The 19,411-nt window shown below is 42.7% G+C and overlaps 1 protein-coding gene across 14 annotated transcripts in view; it reads left to right on the forward strand.

Moving 5' to 3' along the window:
* nhsl1b (NHS-like 1b) overlaps positions 1–19,411 on the forward strand; it is a 137,055-nt gene that overhangs the window by 96,946 nt on the left and 20,698 nt on the right. For 9 of the 14 annotated variants that reach the window (XM_033647936.2, XM_033647937.2, XM_033647940.2 and 6 more), the window contains exon 2: positions 15,937–16,089. In XM_033647936.2, coding sequence (XP_033503827.2) covers positions 15,937–16,089 — 153 coding nt within the window. Of the gene's footprint in view, positions 1–11,123; positions 11,386–15,037; positions 15,140–15,936; positions 16,090–19,411 lie in introns of those variants that run through there. The other 5 variants (XM_033647942.2, XM_033647943.2, XM_078173801.1 and 2 more) reach the window with 2 other exon arrangements.

Here is a 19,411-nt window from a genome sequence, read left to right on the forward strand (position 1 = left end):
TTCCTAAATTTGTGGTCATTGGTCAGTTGGCTGTATTTCTGATTCTTGATTGGATGGTTTGGTGTTGCAACCCCCACCTTCCCCTCCCCAAATGACCTACTGATGCTGCTGATGAGAAATGAGGTGCAATGTGGGAAGTGGGTCAAACGGCAAAGTGTCAATTTTGCTCCAGCGGTGGAGGAACTGTAGATAAACACACATGCACACATTGTAGTTGATATTGCTTTAACCCACTTCCCACTGGTACCGCTGCTCGATACACACACACACACACACACACACACACACACACACACATTCGGCTTCCCAGGCCAGCCCCAGGTGGCTTGTTGCTTGGTGCCCTTGAGCTACTGGAGGCACTTAACCTAAATTAGCTCAGTCTGTCTCTGTGCCTCTGTGTCTAAACCGAGACCCTCTCGTCAGCAGCATGAGCTAAGAATGAGGGTCACGGTAACAGCAGAAGCAACACACTGCTGTATACATAAGCTCATGTGTGCAACATACAATAAATATTTATTACCTCTGCTCTCAGTTTTTGTCGCCGTGCTGATGTCGTGCAGGTGATTGGAAAGTGTCTTGATTGCAGCATCAGCTAAAATGCCATCAGAGTAAAGTGTGCAGTGAAGTATTGATGCCAATGAATCATATTGATGAAGCAAACAAAGTAATATTCCACCTGCTACCTATTGATTCCTGTCGTCATCCAGCTTGGACATTATTCACATCACACTTTTAATCAACAGTCTTGAAGTTTATGTGTGTTATGTGTACGTCTGGTGCTGCACAGGCATTCCACGGTGTATCCCGTCTGTGTGTTTGCGTCAGATTTATGCCTTTTTTTTTGTGTGTGTGAAGTTAATTATAAAATTGGATTAATGATACATGCACACAAACAGGCCCTCAGGAGGGAAGAGCAGACAGCCCTGGTATTGAAATGTAGGTCAGGAAACAAGCGTGGCAACCACCATAATGTGGTGTCCCTGCGTGGATGTGCGTACGTGCGTGTGCATATTAAGTTGAGTGTGGTTACATGCTTGTATGCATGTTGACTATAGGCACATGTATTGTCCTATAACCTATATGTGCAAGACCATGTGTGTCAACAGCAGCAACAAAGACACCAAAATCATAAAGGATTGTAATGTGTGACCAGGTCTGTTGTTTAAACACAGTAGATTGTATTTACAGCTGCAGGCACACATTCACACATGCACAATAACCTGAACACCCATACATATAGAAGCATGCAGAATGATGTCAGCCTGCTGTACGCCAGCGAGAAACATGAACACACTCAGGCCTTGTGGTTATTGATGTGGCGGGTCCTCGAAGGGTCCACCAGGGAGTGAGAAGGGCCAGGAGTCAATATAAGTGGAGACAGCGTGACTGGATGGTAATGGCTCTTAATGTAGTCCGGGGGCTGCCAGGGGTCCGTCTTTATGTTACACTACCAGTGGCTGAATGGATCTTTCCACTGGGAAATTATTTTATAATAGCGTGTCAGACATGTGTTGCATCGTCAGGATTCTGAGCAGGAATAGCTTTATTGAATAATTGAATGCTGCTGAACTGACAGAAATAAAATGTTTTGTGATGCTTAAACCAAGGACAGCACTGAATGACTTACCTGCTCAGCTGTGGCACTAAACAAACATGGAGTGTTACACATGAAGATGACCAGATTTAATCAAAGTCATATAGAAAAAGCAAGGTTAAGGCCCTGTTTACACCTGGTAGTAACATGTGTATTGGGTGACTGGACGAGAAAGAAATGGAAATTCAGACACATACACAAACAGGACTTATATGCATGCATTGAAGGAGAGATATCAGAGTGAGGTGGCTGCCTGTGGACAAGCGCCCCGAGCAGTTTGGGGGTTTAGTGCCTTGATAAAGGGCATGAACTGGCACCTGAACCAGCTACCAGTCCACACTCAGTGTATTGTCCGCACGAGGCCAGACCAGTGACCGTCCGGTTCACAAAGCTAGTCCTCACAGACTGAGCTACTGCTGCCCCAAATGGACAGCTCTTTGTCCATGTGTTCACACCTGGCATTAGGATGTGTCTCGAGTTATCACTTGAAGACATTGGAGATCACCGAACTTATCACAGTTCATGCTGAGGGAAACATAAATGCATGAATTACAATCCAGTTCCAATCCATCCAAAAGTTGAAGACATTTCTCTAAAAAAAAAAAAAAAATCAACTGTAAAACTTAATCTCATGGTAGCACTAGAGGAGTACTCGAGGGATTAGCAAAGCCATTAGGATTTATCCACCGGGCACTACGGATATCTGTACCAAATTTCATGGCAATCCATCCAATAGATGATTTTTTATTTGCCAAAAACTTGATTTAAAATTCTTCAGTCCATCCAAATACTAGGAAAAACATGCACAGAATGTTGTCTTTCCAACTTACAAACGGTCCTGTTTCAGTTTCATCTCATTGTCTTGCCAACTTCAGGGGGGATGACAGGCCAGTGGGGTTGGATTGCATTAGATTTACAAACTGTGTTGCTGGGGGGAAACGGATGGTTAGCTGCAAATCCATCCTGACGGGGACATAAAACACCTCAAGTTAGCAACAAAACTGCCACCCTCCCTAAAGGCACCAAAAGCTCAGGCGTACAAATCAGCCTGCTCGTAAAAGAACAGCGTTTTAACGCCCTGCTCAACAGGCGTGTACATTTTAAGAGTGACCCGCCCTTTATTGTGTGGTGCTAACATTAGGCTATAAAAGTTTGCCTGTTGAATGAATATATAGGAAGGACTTATTTAACAGTTGCATGCCTCCTTGTCAGTTTGTGCTTGCCTTTGTTTTTAGGCTTTTCTTGTTTCACTACCATGCTGAGGCAGAAAATGTCATGTTGACGTTGTTTTTTAGCACAGTCTTATCTGTCCACTTGCTCCAACAGAGATGCATTTATTCTCTGTTCTCCCCGTGTTTCTTTCTCTTTTATCCTGGCTTAAATTTCAAAGGGGGTCGGCAGGGTCAGACGCCAGGGGAGGGAAAATTAGGCATGACCGCCAAGCCTGCTGGGCCTTTGTATATGTTTGTGTGTATAATAACTGTTTATATGGAGTCTTTACCTTTGGATGTTTTGCGTTCACACTCCATCTATCTCTCTTCTCACTTCATCTGTTTTCCCTGCCCTTCACCCGTGACTTTTCTCTCCCAGCTGTCTTTATCTCGTCTTCCTTGTTTCCTTTGTCTCCCTTCCTATCCTGCCTCGCATCTCTACTCAGCAGAATGGCTCTGCTTCCACCACATCAAACAATCCTTTAACAGTTTGTGGATGCTAACTTTGCTTCCCATCTCTTCCTCTTTTTTTAAAGTCTTTGTGCAAAGTTTTGCTTTTGATACCATCTCCCACATTAGTATTGTGCTGCCCCCTTTGAAAGACATTTCTCTGATGCACACACATCAAACTGTGTGAGAACAGCTACACGGTGTTTGAACAGAAAACATACGTGTGTCACCACATCAAGGCGAGGATATGCACATACATATGCTTGTGAAGCAGAAAACACACACAAAGAATAGAGCCTGAATATGTAAGTGATGGTGTGTGTGCACGCTCAGGACGTAGTTTGCAGGGTGTCAACCGGACTTGGAGGGTTTTCTCATGGATCACAAAGGAGGAACAGCCTATAGAGGGAGGCCCCACTGCCTTTCATTCAGAAGAATAACCCAGCGTACACACAGACGCACTCACAAAATGCAGAGGTTTTCATTGCTGACTTGATCGTACATCAAATCTCCCGTTTATGCTTAAGTAAAACTAAAGTAAAACATAGTGAGCTTTGACTGGATTTAAATTACACACTCTATTTACTGAAGTGACAGATAAAGAATTGTGCCATGCTAAGTCACCACTGCACACACAACTTTCTCACTAAATTTATATGTTGTTGTGAGCCACTTGAGTAGCTTGAAGTCCCCTCAAGTCGGACCTCTTTTAACCCCCGCCATATTATGAATGTAATCATGCAAATAAACTGCTGATGCGATGTTGATTTTCTGATGGTGGACATAGAACGGCCGGCTGTCTGCGTTTTATTGCATGAGCTGTGTGTGTCTGTTCCGTCTAAACATGTATATGCACACACAGTCAGCAACTGAAAGCAGTTACAGGATGGTGAGATTGTTTGTGCGAATGTATAGAGTGTGTGTTTGTGCGTTTGTGTGTGTGTGTGTGTGTGTGTGTGTGTGTGTGTTTGTGTGTGTGATGGAATCCCAGCTGCTTCAATGGAGTAGGTCAGACGGAAACACCGCAAGAGGAGTGGGGGGAGGAAGGAGGATTGGCGTTACCCAGTAACCTCTGTCTGCTTAACAGACACAAGTGCAACCGAGGAAAGAAAAGAGCGCGAGAGACAGACAGGGCTGAGAGGGAGACAGCAAGAGTTTGGTGTCATTAAAAGGTCATTCACCAAGTCCTGCAGCTTATTGAACTTAAAGGCACTGTGCATCCCAAAATCAAAAATAAATATTTTTCCTTTTACTTAATTATTAGTAAAGATTGTGGTGCTTGGCTTAATGTAGGAACTATTTCTTCCTACTGAACTACTCCCACCAACTGTATCCTTGCTCAGAAGGAAGCATGCATCTACTGATAGCTCATTTAGCACAAAGCACGATCCTTGCATCCATGAATCAAGGCATGCTTTTAACCCAGTAGAAAGAAAATAGTTCCCACATGAAACTGCTCACAATGAGGTCTGTGGATTATCCTGACTAACCGGATCATGATTTCTGAAAAGACACATTGCTGTTGAGTTGCAACTCATACCATAACTACCTATCTATCTTTCTTTCTTTTGATTTTGAGGTGAACTGTTCCTTTAATGTGTTTGTGTGTGGGAGTGCCGTGCGCGGGAACTTTACCCCATGCTAAAATCATCAGTGCCAGAAAAACAGTGATCACAGCTTGTTTACTCAGCTCAGCTGCTCCGTCACCTTTGTTTCAGTGTGTGTGTTGTGTGTGCATGTGTGTGTTATGTGTGAGAGAGAGTTGTGTTTATTCAGGAGTGAGTTTGAAGTTTAACTTTGCTTAACTGCCTTTTTACGAGTGCCGTAGAGAGTTGTTTCCCTCTTATCTGTTTACCTTTTCCTGACCCATCTTAAGGGTTTTATCGCCATCGTCAAAACACTACTGTATCATACCATGAATGTTTTGTATGTGCAGTTAATTACACATCTCAGACACACCAACCAATGCCAGAAGTTTAATTCCTTGTGTAAACTGACAACTAGTAATGCGATATAAGAAAGGTAAATGGCAATAATGATACAGTTTGTAAAGAAAATCCAGCGTATGATCATCGACCCCTCAATCTTCATCATGCTATACTTCCTCCCCTGCTCTCTTCGCTGATAGATAATTCATGCCTTGCTCTATATCTCCGAGAGACCAAAGCGATTGGGTTCCCATTGACCCCTGGTGCTACGCTTTCATTCACAGAGATGTAGGGATGAAAGAAAGGGGGAAGGGATTAGAGGGCAAGTATGTTGCTCTACATGCTATAAATTATGGATTTTCATTCACAGAAAAAGAGAGATGGGTCTAGATAAAAGAGAAGTATGATGTAGTGCTTTTATTCATTAAATTTTTAGGGCTTTTGGTACATTTCCTGTTCGAGCCATCCAAGTCCAAAGAGCCATTTGTTGCCAACAGGTTTGTAAATTTGAAGAGCTGCTTCTTTCCCCTTTTTCAAATTGCTGTAAACCAAATGTTTGAGGGTTTTTTTTGTTGCTGTTTTTAGACTAGGCATTTCACCCTTAATTGTTAAAGGAAAATGAGAGCTTTCGTCTCACTTGACTTAATGGATTCAAACTGGTGACCTCCCAGCGACAAGCCTGCCTCTGTCTAAATCCATTCACATGTTCAGTTCTAGTGACTCTGTAACAACTCCGCTGAGAAATGCGTTCCACGATGCCGCACACATACAGATGCAAAGTGCTGCCATGCACTCACGTGTGCAGGAAAAAACTTGGCCCAGTTTTCCACACCTCACATTTTCCTGCTTATCTCCACCTCGCAGGTTTTCTACTGACTAATGGGAAGGTGTGCAAGGTCAGAGCCTGAACAAGAGAGCGCAAGGAAAGAAAGAGGGACGGGGGGGGTAAGAGGGGAGAGTAAAATCAATACAGGCTAGATTATATTAGCAGTCATGAAAGCACTCATGTCTGGAAGAAAGAGATGAGAGAAGAAGAAGAGGAAAGAAACCTGGGGATGGAGAGAAAAGAGGGAGAGAGATTTGACATTAGGCGGATCAGGTAGAGTTGAGGGGTTTTAGGGAGCCAGCTTAGCTCTCCCTTCTTAAGTCCAATTAGAAAAATAAAAGCTGAGACCTGTCAGATGAAGGGGGAAGCTCGTGTGTTGGATGCCGGGTTCAGGCTCTTTGGGAATTTGAACGGATGCTTGATAGACTACGATATTGAACGAAAGAGGGAGGTGTGTGTGTTTTGGGGATTGATCGAATGATAGAGTTTGGGCCGGAGGGAATTAAACTCAACAGTCTGGGGTAAAAAACAAACTAGGGTGTGTGCGGGAGAGAGTTGTGTAGCTGTAGTTGCCTCTGCCAGGTTGACGGGGAGATCCAAATGGTGTGTGAAGACAAAGAAAGGAGAAGAGCATCACTAAAATCTCTCCTTTATTATGATCACTCTGCCACGTTCACCCATGAATCTTTATAACATCTCGACAAGACTTGTTAATTATTCACATCGCCCAGTTTCTCTTTCTTTTTTTTTTTTTTTTTTTCCTCCTAGGGTCACCACCTTTTCACGTGAACACACTGCTGGTTGTTTAACAAGAAGAGATAATCATTGCCTTGCCACGCGGCCTCACACTAATGAACATGTGTTGAGATCTTGTGTTAAAATGCTAATAATTGCTCGATAGTGTCATTTGTTCTATCAGCAATTAAAATAATGAAATGGGTAGAAAACCAGTTGTACAATCTCAAAAAACTGTTTTTTGATTAGTTATACAAAGCAGCATCTTACCAAATGAATAATCGATTAATTCAGAATAAGCTTTGAGGATTAGTTAATAATGGATAATAAGGAAGAAAGACAGAAGTAAATATTGCCTCAGCTTAGGTTATCATGATTTATTAATTGGTAGTAGTAGGATTGCTGTTTAATCACGTTCATTTTAATCCCTGATGATGATGTTTGTCACACTGAATAAGCTCTTCCTCTGAGGTCCAAGCTTCATCCACTGAGTCCTTCACGCTTCCTTCATATGCTGCTTAGAGTATGAACAGATGAAACATTGATATGGTTTGGGTGGGGGCTTCCATTCATCACTGGGAATGTGCGGAAGGATGTATGGACGTATGGCTGAATGGATGGATAGCCCTAATCCTAGAGGTGGCCTAGATTTGAAGCCCTCCTTCAGCGGATAGAGTTGTTGACCTGTCTGTCCCACTGTGTGTGTGTCTGTCCCACTGTGTGTGTGTGTGTGTGTGTGTGTGTGTGTGTGTGTGTGTGTGTGTGTGGACATGGTCCTGAGAACAATAGGCCCTTTAATGAGTGATGCCGCTTGGGCTCGCGTCTGCATAAATGATCCTAATACTGTACGCGTGCCAAACAGTGTGAGACACAAGCCAAACAGAGGCTACTGACAGAACACGAGGACTCACAAAGGTTTAGCGTAAAAAGTTTGACACGTGGTGAAAGACTGTTTAAACCATCAGCCTACAAGATATAGCTTTCCTAGTTGAGAAGTAATTGCCTGCGTGGACAGTGATGTTCACAATATGATTTTAAGTAAGACATGACATTCATCAGTTCTCTGTCTTTATCAATCTAGCTTGACTTGTTTGGGCCATGTGGTCATGGTGACATAAAAACAGCTCTTGCTGCTGCAATTTAGCAGCGTGTATGGCGTATCTGCTGGCTACAATAACTATCAGACGGTGTGTCGGCCTATTTGGCACACTGTAGGCGTATGCCAGCTTGGCAATGATGCAGACCCAGTTTATGACTGAGATAAACCTGACTCAGAATTACTCAAAGCCTTCTTATTGCTTCCTGTTTGACAGTCCAAAGAATCTATGCTGATACAGTAGGGCTGCAACTAACGATTATTTTCATTGTCGACTAATCTGTCGATTATTTCTTTGATTAGTCGACTAATCATTTTATCGAAAAAATGTGTTAAAATGTTGAAAAATGTTGGTCTGTCTCTCCCAAACCCCATAATTGTGTCATCTAATGTCTTGGTTCGTCCTCACGCCAAAGAGTTTTAGTTCACCGTAATGGGAGAGCGTGTAAAACTGCCAATATCTGAACGTAAGAATCTGCAGTAAGAGTATTTTGGGGTACTTTTATAGTACTTTTCTATGAAAAATGACTAGAAACGGATTAGTCGACTACTAAAATAGTCACTGATTATTTTAATAGTCGATTAGCCATCGATTTGTCAACTAATCGTTGCAGCCCTATGATACAGTAATTAGTTGGTTAGTTGTTTCGACACTTACTTAAAGTTCACCAGACACTCCTCAGCTTTAATATGAAACACTGGTTTCTATATTACCGTAGAATCATAGTTATATATGGTTTATATACGGCTATTAGTGTGGGATTATTGTAACTTTATGGTAGGCTTTTCAACCAAACATTGATAAGACAGACTAGAACATTAATGTAGATTGTTGGTTGTACATTACCTTTCTAAAAAAAAAAAAAGAAGAAAGCATTAGAGAGTGAGGGGGCTGCCTATTGACAAGCACCCCCCAGCAGCTGGGATTCGGTACCTTGCGCAAGGTTACCTCAGCAGCGCCCAGTAGCATGAACTGGGACTCGAACCGTCGACCCTCCGGTTACCAAGACAAGTCCCCACGGACTGAGCTGCTGCTCCTATAAATAAAGAAATCCTATACAATTACAACTCTTCATGGCATCTGCTGTGTTTCTAGCCCCTTTTTCCACCAGTTCAAGACGGGAATATTGCGCCATTATTCTTAAACTGTGATCGCAGAATTGGGGGACAGAGTTTTCTTGCTTTTAAGTCAGCTGCGGAGGTAACAACAACACCGAATCAATGTCTTTGTAAAAAGGACTACCTGCAGGACAGGATGGGTGTGATGTCTGATGAAATGTGTGTGACCCACTGCTGGGAGGTTTAAAAAGCAGCTAGTACCAGTTAGCAGCTAACTCAAAAAAAAAAAAAAAAAAAAAAAGAAAGAACAGCAGCCGAAAATATCTGCAAACTGGGGAGACAACGAAGTCTTGGAGCTCCTTACCCACAGAGCAGAGGACAAGATCAGCCGCCATATAACAGGGACAGTAAATGATTATTATCGCCATGTTATGCCAGTGGAGTTGTTTACAAAGTGCTGCCGACGAGTATGTATTTCTTGTTGTGTTATATGCACACCCATCGTGCCTCTTTTGCTTCCAGGATGCCGGCATGCTTTCTAAAATCACACACGGGAGCAGCATGATGTCGCCGACGTTTGGTTTTGGCTTAAAATGCAAAGGCAGTGTAAATAAAATAGTGTGATGTCTGTGTAAAAGGAGCTTCAGCAGCCACTTTTGATGTACTTTAAGTTGACAACTCTCTGTAGCAGATTTATTTATACACTGAAAATAATATTCTCTTTGTCTGTGTGGACGCTGATGATAAGCTCATCACCCAACTCAGCGGTATTTTATGAAAAGGTCAAACAGAGGTTGAACTCTCAAAGAGAGAATATGACATTTACAAAGATATATTACCCACATTTAGAGTGTTAAAGCTGAAGGACAAGAGGAGCTGCAAATACTGTGAATAGACACTTAGCAGCGCACAGTAGACAATGCAGAAACGACCAGTGTTACTAAACGTGTAAATATACACACATGAATCCAAACTGCTGTCTACAGCACTTCAGAGTCAGGCTGAAAGGTTCAGATGAGCAAGGTCGAGGGGGGGAAGAGGGGGAGGGAGGAGAGGGGAAACCTTTCTACCCACAAATTCAAGGATCATTTGCAGTCCCATTGAAGCTCTTGTTGCAAACCCATCCCTCCCTCCCTTACACACACCACCCCTCCCCTCCCTGCTTCAGCCATTTGGGCTGAAAAGAAATACGGTCGCAGAAGGAGGGGTGGCCCTGCCCTCATGGGTGTGTACGTGTGTGTGCGTAGGTGCGCGTTTGCATGTATTTGAATGTGTGGGCTGCTGGAGCATGTGTGTGTGTGATAGATTGTGAGCTGATTGGACAATGGGAGGATTGTATGTGATCTATATTCATGTGGCACAGATTCAGTGGCCATGTGTGCACACAGCAGGCTGGGAGGAATCAGACAGAGGGAGAGTGGCTGATAGAAGAACATCCAGAGAGGAGAAAAATGAGAGAAAATTATTAGATTTTTTATGGTTTTAGACACATTTGATCTCTGAAAACAGGGACAGGATATGTTAAATCCTCTCAGTAATGCTGTTATGTTGTTTCATATACCATAAAATGAGATCAAATGGGATAAATGTCAGTGGCTTAGTGTGTTTTACTGCATGTGATAGTGTTTCCTTTTTGCATTTCACTTTGCATGCAGGTGGGAGCTACATCCTCCTGAGAATACCTTGTTAAAAGCTCAACATGTTTTGTTTCTCAAGGATGTACAAGGTTCTCCTGTAGAGGTGGCTGATAGTTTAATGAGATGCACGAATATTCCCCAGATTAGTCTGTCGTAGCGGTGAAACCGGCAACACATGGATTACTTTTGCGAGAGCTGAGCAGAGTAGAAAGTAGGGGAAAAGACAGACTGAAATTAGAATTGACATTCACACCAGAATAGCACGAGTGTGCCTGTTGGTTCTAATAAGGCATATTTAACTTTCGGCTATATCCTGAGTCCCGCAGAGTAAAGAAGAAAGAGAGCATAGAGAGAGAAAGACAGCGCGAGAGAACGACTGATGATGAGAAATAAAGGGAGAGGCAGCCAAGAACTCCTTGGTAACCAAAGCACAGAGGAACAGAGGGGCCGGTCCTACACCCCTCCCGCTGTGTGTGTGTTTGTGTCTGTGTGTGTCTCCGAGGACTGGACTGCCTGAGGGGGGAGTGGTGGTGGTGGTGATGGTGATGGGGGGAGTGTCGGACACAGTGTGTGTTAGAGAGAGAGGGAGATAGGGGTAGACGCTCATTGTCGGCGTAGTAGATGCTCACACACACTCTTAACCACCGTGTTGTGAGAATGTGAGCTGACACCAGTGGTCCTTCGTCCCGTCTTCTGTCCCTCTTTGGATTTGGATTTTTTTGTGCCTTACAGGGACAGGTTTTTTTTTTTGTTTTTTTTTTTTTCTAAACGAAGAGACACAATCAACTGGAATAATGGTGTTCATCGGGACCTCGTTAAAATCTGTGATTAAATACTTTAAAAGGAAGGGTAAGACATGTTCCTCTGCTCTATTTTGATTATTAATGTGTCGTATAAGTAGTTTTGGACTTCACACGACAACTGGAACAGAAGAACAGATTTGCATAATTTTGACAGGAATTTTATTTACGTGTCTGAATTTTGTCCATTTTTAAAACTAATTTGAATAGCCATTTCAAATTTCTTCTATTAAAAGTTCTGTCTAGTGCTGTATCAAAAGTGGACGCCTGCCAGCTTTAATGATTTTTAAATAATTTTATCACAATCTAGTGGTTTCTGGTGGGCATATTGCCTCACCGCTGCCTCTGCTGAGCCCGGAGACAGCCTTCTGTTGCACCCTGTTACCAGGTAACCACTGGGCCAAGACTTCACAGAGCCGACAACTATTAGCACTAAATGACCCAACAGCGTTTGTAAAGGTGGCAGCTGGGAGCACTTAGAATCACAGCTACTCTTTTTACCTTCATCCGGGAACAATTTAGAAGTTTTCAATGTTCATTTAGTCCTAAACGTTTCACAGAATCTGATCCTGATATCAAAAGAAACCAGGTCTGTGTGCCATGTATGTACAGTAGATTACGGATAGGAGGATTAGTTCATGCTCCAAGGCTATTATTTTATTAATGGCTGCGTACTAAGCACGTGAGGATGTTTAACAAAGACCCCGGTTGATGCAGGGCAAGCTGCTTGTGTTGACTGTAATCTCAGGTGTATTTATAGGTTGTGTTACAGTCAAGGCTGAGGTGATATTGTTAATCATTAGCTCAGCGTTTTTGTACTTCACAGCAGGTCTTATCTTGCCATCTTGCAAATGCCTGCACATTGGTCCTCCCCTGCAGTCCTGAGGGTAGTGAGCTCCAAATTGAGTAGTGCTTATATCCTCAGATTTTTCATAATATCAAGAGTGCACAAACTTTTTAGACACTAAAGGAGGAAAAAGTAGGACTGCACATTAATTTGGGTCAAAGGTTAAACACTCCAATGGAGGATACCTCGACATTTTACCAGAAAAAATGTCTTTTTACATTATGAAGAAGACCTGTTAGGAGATGTATTCCTTTCCTAATCTCTAAAATTGACCCGATCCAACCCCATGACGACCCCTACAAAGCACAGAAAGTTGTTACATGCACACAATCAATACTCTATTGGCTGGTGGGTGATCCAGGACCCAGTTCAGGATTAACACAGATAATTGATCATAACAGCCAATAACTTCGGTGCACATGTGTTTGCATACAAATGCATCCTCCAGGGATTACTATGTGCAGGCGCCTCTGCATCTTTAGCGCCGATGCACCTTGCAGCCTGTTTGTCTTTCTGAGATTCCCAGTTCGCTCCCAGTCTGTTGTTAATGCACGCAGGGAGAGCTGGGATGTCAATGGACAGAGGGATTAGTAGACTTCTGAAAGACTTTCGCGCCACAGTCCAGTGTGTGTGAAACTCTGTGTGTGTGTGCGTTGAGGGGCTAGGGCGTATTGTGGCACTGAAAAGCCTGATGTGGAGACTGATGCAGAGGGACAATACAGGCTTTGTGTCCATAGTCCCCCATGTCCTTGGTCTGCCTATAGCCTTACTGAGGTCTATTCAAACCCCACAGTCAGAGAGGAGGGTGGGGGAGGGCTACCTGTGCAAGAGAGAGCACGAAATATAGGAAAAGGGTTTCTCAGGGAATGGGTGATGTAAAATTGTCATTTATCTAGGCGAGCTGATTTGAGGATGTACTCTCATCCTCTCACAGCTGGGGCGTCACTGCCTTGCTCGTAGATGTGAAGTGACAGTTATTTAAGAATGGGTGGCGCTGTGAGATTTAAAACCAACTTCTAGCCTGCATCTCTGACCTTCACCTTTGAAACTCCACTGAACTGTGATGTGTGTGTGTGTGTGTGTGTGTGTGTGTCTAACTGTCCAGTCCGGACTTGGTCAGGGGACTTTTGCCCCGTGATGTATTTCATCGATTGATCTGACCAGTGCAGGCACTCTGGGAGACAGCATGTGTTACAGCATGGGGAGACAACACAGTGACACCTCATTTACATGTACACAATATCTCACGTTTGCGCCCATCGCAAACCGTCACATAGTGTTGACATGTAACTGTTGGTGTTGTTAGGTTTTGTTTTGACCCTCCCCCTCAGGCGTGTGGTGTGGCTGTCTGACTTCTCCCCTTGTCACATTTGGTTCAAACATACGCAGATGTGCATATGTGGTATTTGTACTTTGAAATGACCAGGCATGCAGCAGACGTTTAGGTTTGAATGTAGCAGCAAAACTGGGAAGAGGGGGTAGAGATTTGCAAATGTCTCCGAGGTGAACTAAGAATCCAAAAACAAGAAATGGGCAGCCCCCTCACTCTGACATCTCTAATGCTTTCTTCTTTTTCATTTTTTTTTAAAAAGGTAATGTACAACCAACAATCTACATTAATGGTCTAGTCTGTCTTATCAATGTTTGGTTGAAAAGGCTACCATAAAGTTACAATAATCCTACACTAATAGCCGTATTAGACAACAAGAAAGTTGTTGATGAATTCGTCGTGATGAAGTCATTGGCTTCTGTGTTTAACAGCAAAACTATAGGAAAACATCAGTTTACAAACTCTCACACAACCTGTGCAATATAATCCAAGTCTCATTTATCCATTGGTACGCTCCATACTTCCCAAACACATGTATTTTCATTAAAACCTTGGCATTTAAAGCTGAACTGAAAGTGAAGCTTGTCTTTGCTATCTTTAAAACCAGACTCCATTGATAAAAACAGTAATTTTACCTTGCTAAAGACGGGAACTGCTGGTTCTACTGCTCCCTGGACCAGTAGTTTGTTTGTGTATTGTGTAACTTTGATGAAGCCAGACGAGACCAACAGCTACCGTGTAGAGCAAGGTAAATATACTGTCTTTGTAAATGGAGTCTGGCTTTGACAAGCATAGACAAGTTTCACTTTTGTTCAGTTCCCCGTTGGAAAGGACTGTCTGTTTGGAAAGTACCGAGTATGTATATGACTTTGTAAATGGATGTTCTGATATAATAGATAGTGTTGCTCCTGTTAAATGCAGCCCCCTCTCTGTTTTGGGATTCTTTGTTCACTAGTGGCATGCGAGACAAACAAAGTTCACAAGCTCAACTTAACACAGGCAGAGTAATTGATATACAAATGATCTTTTGGGGGGTAAAGTATTCCTTTAAGGAGCCGTTAACAGCTGCTCATTCCTCAACAAGCTGCGGATAGGGACATCAAGGTACCATTAGTCTCCGGCAGCAGTAGGCCTTGGCACACTGCACTGTCCCTTAAAAATAAATCCATAAAACTCTGCTCTGCTGTTCTCATCAGTTGCACACTGCTCTTACAGTCACATGTAAGAAAAGTTGGACTGGCCACAGAAGAGCCTTTAAGATGGCCAGGCATTATCTGTACATCAAAGCGGTTACACGCTGTCTCACTTTCTCCAACGACCAATTTGCACTCCGCCCTATACCTTCACCTCGGAGTCATTCTGTCCTCCCCCGACACACACAAACACACACACTATGCATCCTACTACGGCTCATTAGCAGCTGTGAAAAAGCACTCAAACGAAAACACTCCCAGCCCCTTTCATGACCCGTCCCCTTCCTCCTGGTTCCTCCAAACATACTCATCAGATCAGTCCCAGTCAGATGGACATGTTGTGATGGTCAGCACAGGGACAAACAGATAGCAGTCTAAATGGAGATAGTCCTGCATCCACGATCACCAACTTTGGCTTGGATACGCTCGCTTGGTAAGCTTATCTTTTGGGATGTGTGTTTGTTATATTGATATTTACACCTCAGTTGTTTGCTGACACTTGTATTTAGAGTGGCTTACAGTTGCAGCATTGGAATAAGCTTCAAGTTGCAAGAGAGACAAGGAAATGCCTCATAATGGTGTGTTAGTATTTCTTTGATGTTTGACTGAGAGTGGTGCTCTAGAAAATAAAATAAAATACAGCAAACAAGGAAAAGGGGCTGTATGCCTATCTTGTAAAGAAAGACAGTTGGGTGACTATGGCAGCTGTTTCTGTTGATCTAGCTAGATGTTAAACCGACTGAATGAGTGTGGCTTGGTGCTGAAGCATGCAGTTTTGTTGTATGGCTTCAATGCTATAAGGGTAAAATTTACTGTAGCTTTCGGAAGTTTTCAGTAGCCTGTTTGAATTTCCAAGCTGGATATCATCTGGTTCGGGGTTCCCTCCAACTTACTCTTTATCCCTCCTCCCCCTCTGACTTGTGTGGCCGACTGTGTGATGTCTCAGATAGGTGTTATGTTGTTCGTGTGGAGACTGGCACCTTGATGCAAAGCACCTCCATTTCCTTCCCGTTCCTTTTCTACGCCAAATATAAACAAATCCGTCCAGTAGCTGCTACTGCTTGTACAGGACATTATCTAGTCTGTATTTTAATGTTTTCAAAGGCTTGAAAATTATAATGTAAAGAGGGCGTTTTAAAAGATTCCTCAGAGATCCACTAGGGTGATTACCACTGGAAATATAACTGAAGAGAAACTTAATTTTCTTCTCCTATCTGTGTGTTTCTGCAGCGGTGTCTAATCTGGATGAGGAGAGCAAGTGGACGGTTCATTACACAGCTCCGTGGCACCAGCAGGAGAACGTCTTCCTACCAGGCAGCAGGCCGCCCTGCGTAGAAGACCTCCACCGTCAGGCCAAAGTCAATCTCAAGACCGCCCTGCGAGGTAAGGACCATTTAAACTGGGCTACTAAAGAGAGTTTGATGAAATCCAATGTGATCACAAGCAGGACCAGGGTTAGAGGAGTCATTTTACAGCTTATGTAAAGAACCTGATTACCGCCTGTCACCATTGTTTCATGTTGACATTTTTAAAACATGGATAAAATTAACTTCTTATGAAGGGAAACTTAACTTCCACAGTCATCCTGTTTGAAATTCATGAGCCACTTGAGCAATTTGACAAGTCACAAGCCACATATAGTTTAAAAAACAACAACCTTCAAGCAACAGTTATTTTAGGAATCTTAATCTATGTTTTAGTCTCAACCTGCTGAAACAAGGGAGGATGGGTGTTGTGAAAATTCTCAGGTATGGTAAGGGAGTCCAGTGTTGCAGTATTCTTTGACAATGAATAAATCATATATGGATTGGACTGCATTTATATAGTGCTAGGCCAAGTGACCATTCAAAGTGCTTTTCAACACAAGCACCATTCATACACTGATGGCCAAGGCTACTATGGAAGTTGCCACACTTAAACATCTCACACACACCAATGGTACAGCAACTGGGAGCAGTTTTGGATTCATTATCTTGCCTAAGGACACTTTAGCATGTAAACTACAGGGGGCCAGGGATCAAACTACCAAACCTCTGACTAGTGGCCGATCGCTGTACCTCTTGTGCCGCAGCCACCAGTTGAAACATTGCATCTTCCTTGACCTGTCGAGGTGACTTGTTTTGTCTGAATCCTTTAAAACGGAAAACAATCTGCACATCTGAAAGGTGGAACCAAAGACTTTTTTGTAATTTTTCCTCAAAGACACAACAACCATCAAGCGATTAACAAACCTGTTGCACATCAATGTCAAAATAACTGTAAAAAAAGTAATCAACTAATTTCTTTGGCTCTAATGTAAATGATTATAGTTCAAATATGTTTCTAAGTTAATACCTTTAACTATCTCCAATAAATAATTTAAATAATTGTCTTCACATTTGTCATTTGTCATCAAGGTAAAGATCAGCTGTATTCGTTAACGACATTGTAAAATTGTCCAAACCTGTAATTTGTGTTTAGTCTAAACTTTAGCCAACAACACGTCAGTGTGAGATCCTCATCTTCCTGTTTGTCCAGTAAACTTAGATAAAATCAGACACATCCTTGCTGTCAAACAAACACAGGGAGTGGAGTCACAACAGAGTGACGACTTCTTAATATTTTCACAACATTCCCCGAACAGGAAGTGGGAATAGCGGTAAATGCTGGCACCAATTTCGCTTAGAGTTTCTGGGAAAGCTGTCCACTCATTTCTCTTAGATAAGAGTTTGAGAGGCAGGTGTGAGAAAAGGCTTGGATGTGTGTACATGTGTGCGTATGTGTGTGTACACGGGTGGGTGTGTTACAGTAAAGGCCTGTTGTTTACACATGAGGGCGGCCTTGTGTGCTCGCAGATAAAAAAGACACTGATAAAAGGAGAAAGAGAGATAAATGGGGGAGAGGCCGGTTGTAACGTGATGCTTACGGTGTGTCAAGCGTTAGTCACCTGCTGTAAAACAAACACACACACACACACACACACACACACACACACACACACACACTGCAAGCTGTTTTTGTCTTGCCCATTGTCTGACCCTTGTGCTGTTGGTGTTGCGCATTACTTCCTGCAATATTGATGTTGCTAGGTACACGAATGCACAGACACCACATGGGAGGTGGGATTAATTCAGCCCCCCTTTATCCTGTCACTGTCCTGTCATCACCACCCAGCCCCAGGGGTCCTAACTGAAAGACAACAGGTGTCCAGTGAGAGCACCTGTGCTGCCTGTTTGAGTCTTTTTGTGTGTTTTAGCTCTTTAATACTTTGTTAACCCCCAGGAAGTTGAGAGCAGAGGTTACACACCCAACTACAGCCCAGCCTTAAGTAACTATAGTCATCAATTTCGTTTTTTTTAAGGCATTGTGTCCAAATACAACAATTCACCTAATCTGTAGCAATTAAACTCCCATAATTTACATGTGTAATAGTATTAACTGTATGTTTTACAAGGTATTTTATGTATTTGAGGTTATATCAGGACGTAATACCAGGCTCAACCCCTGCCCTCATGCACATGCAGCCAGTCACTAAATCCAGTGCCATCAGCATGAGCACAACAAGCTGCACGAGTCTGCTTTCTGCTCTGCAACGCCAAATAATCGATAACCAATCAGGTGGCCATGTGTATCTATTCTTTCTTTTCATACACTCACGTGGGTTTCAGCTTGTGTTTAGCGCAGAGGCTTTCGCAGGCAGAAAACGTGCAGACAGGTTGAAGTTACGTAACAATCATATGTCGTGTTGTTGTCAATAATATCCCAAAAATTATGCATTAGTTTCATGAATGATGTCATTCAGTGATAACAAAGGGGACGAGATTTAGAAGACTTTAATGTCCTCAAAGGGGCAGTTTGTGGTTCAGCACAGTAAACATAATGTAAACACAATTAAAACTGGAATTCAACTGAAAGTAGACGGTAGCATCAAACTGCTGCACCCCCTTTCTACAGTTGTTGAAATGTTTTCCTAGTTTGTTACACTGACAAAGGATGCTCTTAATGAAACACTTTACTTTATAATCAGTATTAAAGAGGTTCAGTTTTCTAAGATAATACATGCAGCATTGGCATTTTTTGAAAATCCCATCAGCACATTGATCCAAGAAAAGCTTGTGGTCTACAATAAGCGCCAGGTACTCTGTCACCACCTCGATCTCATGCCCTCTAATCTTAGCTAGAGTGGGTGGAGAGGGGTCACACCTAAAATTAAAGATCAGCTCTTTGGAATTGGGTGTATTCAGATTGAGATATGATGCGTCACACCGGTTAGAAAACTCATTCAGGGCAGATCCATGTCCTGAGTCTTGCTCCTCTAACAGGCTGACCAAAGACATGTCTTCTGCCCTAGTTTGTTTACAGTGTTTATGTAAAAGCTCGGGTCAATTTAATTAAAAAAAAATATTGCTTTCAAGCTCCAAGTTGCCCATAATCATCCGTTCTTATCATCATAATCAGCTGTTGTGGTGACATTTAACCTGAATAACTTTAAAGCCATTCGGAGTGATGAATCTTTCACCTGAATCAACTGCCCTTGGCTTTACAGAGCTTAAAGTGACTTTCAGCTGTCTGCCAGCAACTTATTATTTTGGTCCACTCTTATTGCTCTCATAGCGTTGTTTTTGGCCGCAGGAGACAGCTGTTTTAAAACTTAAAAGCTCTAAAATCCTTAGATTATTCAGGTGTCTTAAAGTATGACTCCAAATGATTGATAATATTGCATCTT

The sequence above is a fragment of the Epinephelus lanceolatus genome, chromosome 13 (assembly GCF_041903045.1).
Source record: "Epinephelus lanceolatus isolate andai-2023 chromosome 13, ASM4190304v1, whole genome shotgun sequence".
Taxonomy (NCBI): Eukaryota; Metazoa; Chordata; class Actinopteri; order Perciformes; family Serranidae; genus Epinephelus; species Epinephelus lanceolatus.